The sequence below is a fragment of the Tripterygium wilfordii genome, chromosome 11 (assembly GCF_013401445.1).
Source record: "Tripterygium wilfordii isolate XIE 37 chromosome 11, ASM1340144v1, whole genome shotgun sequence".
Lineage (NCBI taxonomy): Eukaryota > Viridiplantae > Streptophyta > Magnoliopsida > Celastrales > Celastraceae > Tripterygium > Tripterygium wilfordii.
Window position 1 is genome coordinate 4,829,083 of NC_052242.1, and position 6,000 is coordinate 4,835,082.

Sequence of the window (6,000 nt, forward strand, 5' to 3'; positions counted from 1 at the left end):
ATATGCATGATTGATAGTATCACACAATGCATTGTGTATGGTTGTGTGTGTTTGCAATGATACCTTGAGTATGAGAACCGAGTAGCCACCGGGACGGATTAGAAACTAGGTCTTTAATTAATTGTTTTAAATCCAATTTGTGCTTACTTTGATTACAAAATCGCTCATGCTACCGAGTCATTCGGCCCATTTCTTTTACTTGCTTTTATTTGATATTCATTGTGTTTATTAGTGTTAGCTAGTCATTTGCATATCATTCACTTCAAATTTGCATTGCTTCCTCGTGGATCGATACCGGACTCACCGGTTTATAACTTGACGATACCCTACACTTGGGGTAAGTACACACACACACTTTGGTGTCGGTCACTCGTTCATAATGAATAGATGAAAAATGCCTACCAAGATCATCAATACAAAAATCAACATCAAGAATTCTAATTGGACCTTTTCTACTAGTAAAGTTTTGACTAACTTTATCCCAATTTCCTGGATCATAAATGTTTAATGATCCAACTTCATTATCATCTATTGGTAAAATTTCTTCTTCATTATCTTGATAACTTATTCTAATTTCTTCTTCCTTATCACCTATTGTTTCTTCTTTATCTTGTTCATTTTCAACTACATCACTCATCATCGGTGGAATTGTTTCTTCTTCAACATCAGATGTTGAGCCACCTCTTTGTTCACTATGCAAAAATTTATCAAGAGATCCTGCTAAAGATCGAACTAATTCTTTTTCTTTTTCTTTTTTCCTGTTTTCTTTTTTCATAACCTGACTTGTATTTTCTAGACACCATTATGATCAAAAATCTCAACAACAATACAAGGAAAATGTAACAAACAAATGGCAGGAAGTAGGAGCAACAAATACACCACACGAGATTGTCAAAACTGAAATCAAAATAGAATACACCTGATAAGATCTGAGGCTGAGAGCAGAAGGAGCAAAGCCCAAAATAAATCTAAAATTGGGAGAGGCTGACAGATTGCTGATAGAGCCAATTAGCCAAAATTGGGAGTTGGGAGAGATAGTTCTTGCCAAACAAAGCAGTGAAAGCACCACTCGGCACTCACCAAGCACGACACCACTCACCAAGCATGGTTTTCACCATCACCAAGCACGACACATACACCAAATCACCAAATAACACCAACACCAAGTATTCATATAATATTTAGATTTTAATAATAATCTGCAAAAGATTAACTACTATGAAAAGTGGGAAAAAAAAATCATGAAGATAAAGTGATAAGCAAAAAAAAAACCTAGAAATTGAAAAATTACATGCAACCCGTTCGTCCCTAAAGCTTTCTCTCGAGTCTCGCTAGTCAACAAACACAAGAAGAGATCAAGAGATAAAGAGAAAGCAGATATAAGAAAGGACAGAGTTGAGAGTTGTTGCAGCCTGTAGAGTGTAGAGATCAGTCGATTAGAGAAGGGGGGAGAGTTGTGAGACTGAGAATGATGAGATACGAATACGATGGATGGGAGAACTGGAGAAGAGGCTTTTGACGGGATAAAACTTTTTTTACTTTGCCTTAGGCCCCTCACTTTTATTAGTTTGCTTTGACTCTTAGTTGATTTTTTTATTAGCTTTATAAGTAAGTAATACTTATGGACTTTTCAAAATAGGCTAGGGTTATTCTAACTAAAATTTTTCTTGGGGACCTTGGGCAAGGGCCCAGCTCACCCAAGCCCAGGGCAGCCCCTGTGCGGGTTGGACCTTTCATAGAGGTTTGGGCTAGAATCATCTCTATGAATAGTTGCAAATGGGTCACTGTCGTAATAGGTGTGCAATGAAATTGGGCCTCGCGACATTTTGGTTAAGGAAGAAATATTGATTCATGGTTTAAAATTAAGATGAACAAGGGCTATGATGAAAGAGATTTGACCATCTATAATGTCCACCTTATTCACCTCAATTGAGTGTAATCTATGTCGTGAATTTCTTTCTTCGTGAGAGTTAGTGAAATTTTTGGAAAACACGTAAATTATTGTAATAAAAGGATTAGGGGGATTAACATTACAAAAATTATTTTACAAATTTATTAAATTTAATTAGCTGGGGTGGGGTTGATAAGATAGAGATATGTGAGTGGGGAGAGGTAGTTTAGGAGATTAAATGTTATATAATCAATATGTGTGTATTTAAAAATTTTTAGGATGTGCTAAGTAAGTGTATGTATCGAATTCAAAAATGTTTGCAAATAGGGACACTCCCCAAACAAAAATGATTTTTTTTCTTCCTTTTTGTTATTTCCTTAATTCATGGGTTCAAGAACCTTTGTACTTGGTATTTTAATAAGTAAAGAACAAATGTTACAGCTCATATATGCTTCAATTCTCCCTCATACTCTAATTCCCGATCAAGTTATGGACAAGGTTATCAAATAAGGAAGAACCACTTTTGGGGCCCATAACCATTGTTGGTGACAAGAAAAGAAGCATTAATTAAATTATTATTTACTAGATCTTAATTGTGTATCTATCCTTTTATTCTTCTCTCTCTTATTGATTTGGATTTTGGAGGTATAGGATTCAAAGGTGAAGAAAAGTGGGTTATGTGTAGTAACTGTCACAGCCAGGGCTTGGTCCTAACACCATGCACTAAACCTCAATGGAAGCAAAGAAGTGGATTCAAGTAGTCTTGAATACTACACTTTTTATGACTATATAAAGGGGATCCTTTGCTGCAACACAACACACACAAAGCCATTGTTTCTTCAATTGCTCTTATCATTTTCAGTTATTTTCTTTAGCCAGATATGGCCATCAACCAGTCAGCAGCCAATATGCAGCAACTGACCAACAGGCCAACATCAACTGATACCAACAGGCCAGCACCAACCATTATGCAGCAACTGATGAACAACCCCCTCAACCCCAGTTTGACTACTACCAAGCAAACACAGCCAGACATTCATCATCAGCAGCAGCAGCTGATGAATACCAAGCTCAACCCACTTCACAATTTGGGCGCAAAAACTGACTCGCAGCAATTAGTCCATGTCAATCCCAACACGGCGCAAACACCTGGCAATATTATGCAGCAATTGATGAATGGCAACGCCAACCCAACAACGCATGTGCCAACCCGTATGCAGCAACTGGCAAGAGGTGATCGGCCTGTGTTCTCGTCAGCTGATGACAATATGATGATGAAGCACATTCAAGGAACTCATGCCCCAGATGGACGTGAGATTGTTGAAGTTAAACCCCTTCTGCAACTTGTTGAGGACATTTTCATTCGTGCGGCCCCAAGATTTGATGCCATTGGTATATCGGTAATGATCTATTCTACTTGAATATGAATATTTATTCTTCTACTGCAAATTACATAAAATTTTGTTTGCTATTGTACTTCTTATCCATCTATATTTTGTAGGGTGCACCGGGACATACTGAAGTTCTGGAAGAGAGAACCTACTCACCCAACTTCCTTGCAATGCTTGATTCTGTGGGATATCTCATTGATCGAATTTCCAGCGAGGTTATCTCAAAACATAATATCAATTACCTTTTCTAACACACACCAAATTTTGTTTCTTCATATATTTCGAGTTCCGTATTTGTGTGACTAGCAAGCTATCCTCACATTGACAGATAGGATACAAGAGTGCAAGTGGTGGTGATGTACATGCTACTGCAATGGCAATACTGAACTTGGTATCCTACTATTCATGGGATGCAAAATTGGTGCTTGCTTTAGCTGCTTTTGCTGTCCAGTATGGAGAGTTCTGGCTTATTGCACAGACCTACACCTCTAACCATCTTGCCAAATCAGTGGCGGTGCTAAGGCAATTACCTGAGATTATGCAGCATTCGAGCACTCTCAGACCTCGGTTTGAAGCAATCAGGAATCTTATAAATGCAATGCTAGATATCGCCAGGTGCATTGTCGAGATTAAGGAGCTCCCATCTCAGTACATTACACCAGATCATCCTGGATTTTCCACTGCCATGGCTCATATACCAATGGCTGTCTACTGGACTATTAGAAGCTTAGTGGCGTGCGCAGACCAGATTACAGGACTCACTGTTTTGGGGGCTGAGTATGTGTTATGTGTCCTTGAAATCCTAAAGTTATATATTAATTGGATTATGAACCATTGATTACGTATTTTACTGCTTACAGGAGCATAGTATCCACTCAAGAGGCGTGGGAACTCTCAAGCTCGGCTCACAAGCTCAGCAACATGCACAAACATTTAACAGATCAGCTGGAGATTTGCTATAAGCACATAGGTGAGCTTATTGGTTTCAGTTAAATCATTGTAAAACAATGCCTTTTCGCATGGTTACTAACCAAGCCACCGTATAATGCAGATGAAAGGAAATATGATGAAGCATATAATAACCTGAAACGTGCATTCCAGATGACCCACATTGATAATCTGAGAGTTCTCTGGTTATTGATTTCTTCAAAGGAAGATCAGCCACCTCTTGTTGATGGAGTCACCAAGGGAAGAGTAAGTACACTTTTTCTACTTTTGAATTCTGACAGTCAGTGAGGTTAAAAAGATCATTAACGGCCCTCTTTTGTACCTACAAATCAGGTTAACCTCGATGTCCTGAAGCGGAAAAATGTGCTTCTGCTCATATCAGACCTGGACATTTCACAAGAAGAGCTCTCGATTCTCGAACAGATATACAATGAGTCCAGGCAGCATTCAATCAGGCATGAAAGTCAATATGAGGTGGTTTGGCTTCCAATTCTAGACCCAGCTGTTCCTTCAACTGAAGCAAGGCAAAAGCAGTTTCAGAATCTTCAGTCTGGCATGCCTTGGTACACAGTTCATCACCCTTCATTGATCGATCGCCCGGTGATTAAGTTCATCAAGGAGGTTTGGAGTTTTAAGAAGAAGCCTATTCTTGTGGTTCTTGATCCACAAGGACGGGTTGCTTGCCCAAATGCCCTCCACATGATGTGGATTTGGGGGAGTACTGCCTTCCCATTCACCACTTTAAGGGAGGAAGATCTTTGGAAGGAAGAGACTTGGAAACTTGAGTTGCTTGTGGATGGCATTGATCCCGTCATTCTTAACTGGGTAAAATCACAGTTGCTCATTTATGATTCTTAGCAGAATATGTTCTTTGTCTTTCTGATTTTGTGCTTTTTTATTTTCTTCACTAATTAGATGCATGAAGGAAGGTATATATGCTTGTATGGAGGGGAAGACATGGAGTGGATTCGAAGATTCACCAGCTCAGCTCGTGCTGTTGCACAATCTGCTGGTATTCCATTGGAGATGGTTTACGTAGGAAGGAGCAATCCAAAGGAGCGTGTCCGGAGAAACATATCGACAATCTTGGCCGACAGGCTGAGCTACTGCTGGTCTGACTTGACCTCTATCTGGTACTTCTGGGTGAGAATAGAAAGCATGTGGCACTCCAAAAACCAACTTGGCAAAACACCAGATGATGATACCGTAATGCGTGAAATCATGTCCATACTTACCTTTGACAGCAGTGAAGGTGGATGGGCAATTTTCAGCAGAGGATCTGGTGATCGTGAAATGACCAAAGCAAAGGGTCCTCAATTCCACACTTGTTTGACTGAGTATAATCTTTGGCAGGGAAATGTGCAAGAGAAAGGATTCATACCAGCAATGCATGATCACCTTACAAAAATTAAACCACAACATCACTGCAATCGACTTGTCCTGCCTGGTTCTGCAGGAAAGATACCAGAAATAATTGCGTGCTCCGAGTGCGGCCGCATTATGGACAGGTTCATCATGTACCAGTGTTGTGATGAGTAGACATACAGAAGACGTACCATCAATAGTATGGAATACTATTATTATGCTACTAAGATTGCCAATATGACTGGCAAAGTTTGAAATAAGTGTGTGACACATACTAAATAAAACTATGACTGCAAGCTATATGTAACTTTATTACTATGTTTTCAATCAATCTGTTTATGTACTTGTATGTTTCCTTTCAATGTGAATAAAAGAACAATATATTTGTTCCATGTACAATGGATA

General features: G+C 39.1%; 1 protein-coding gene across 1 annotated transcript; it reads left to right on the top strand.

Annotated features, from left to right (window-relative positions):
* The first annotated feature begins 2,716 nt into the window (after positions 1-2,716).
* Positions 2,717-6,000, top strand: LOC120008998 (protein SIEVE ELEMENT OCCLUSION B-like). The gene is made up of 7 exons (XM_038859419.1): positions 2,717-3,291; positions 3,393-3,497; positions 3,611-4,059; positions 4,143-4,252; positions 4,334-4,476; positions 4,564-5,055; positions 5,146-6,000. The coding sequence occupies exons 1-7, from the start codon at positions 2,773-2,775 to the stop codon at positions 5,767-5,769; spliced, it is 2,442 nt and encodes an 813-aa protein (XP_038715347.1). The 5' UTR covers positions 2,717-2,772; the 3' UTR covers positions 5,770-6,000.

Excerpts from the sequence above, each read along its gene's own strand:
- LOC120008998 (XM_038859419.1), top strand. The coding sequence starts at position 2,773 with ATGGCCATCAACCAGTCAGCAGCCAATATGCAGCAACTGACCAACAGG. Across the intron at positions 3,498-3,610 it reads TTGATCGAATTTCCAGCGAG|ATAGGATACAAGAGTGCAAG; the intron begins GTTATCTCAAAA and ends TCACATTGACAG. Across the intron at positions 4,253-4,333 it reads GATTTGCTATAAGCACATAG|ATGAAAGGAAATATGATGAA; the intron begins GTGAGCTTATTG and ends CGTATAATGCAG.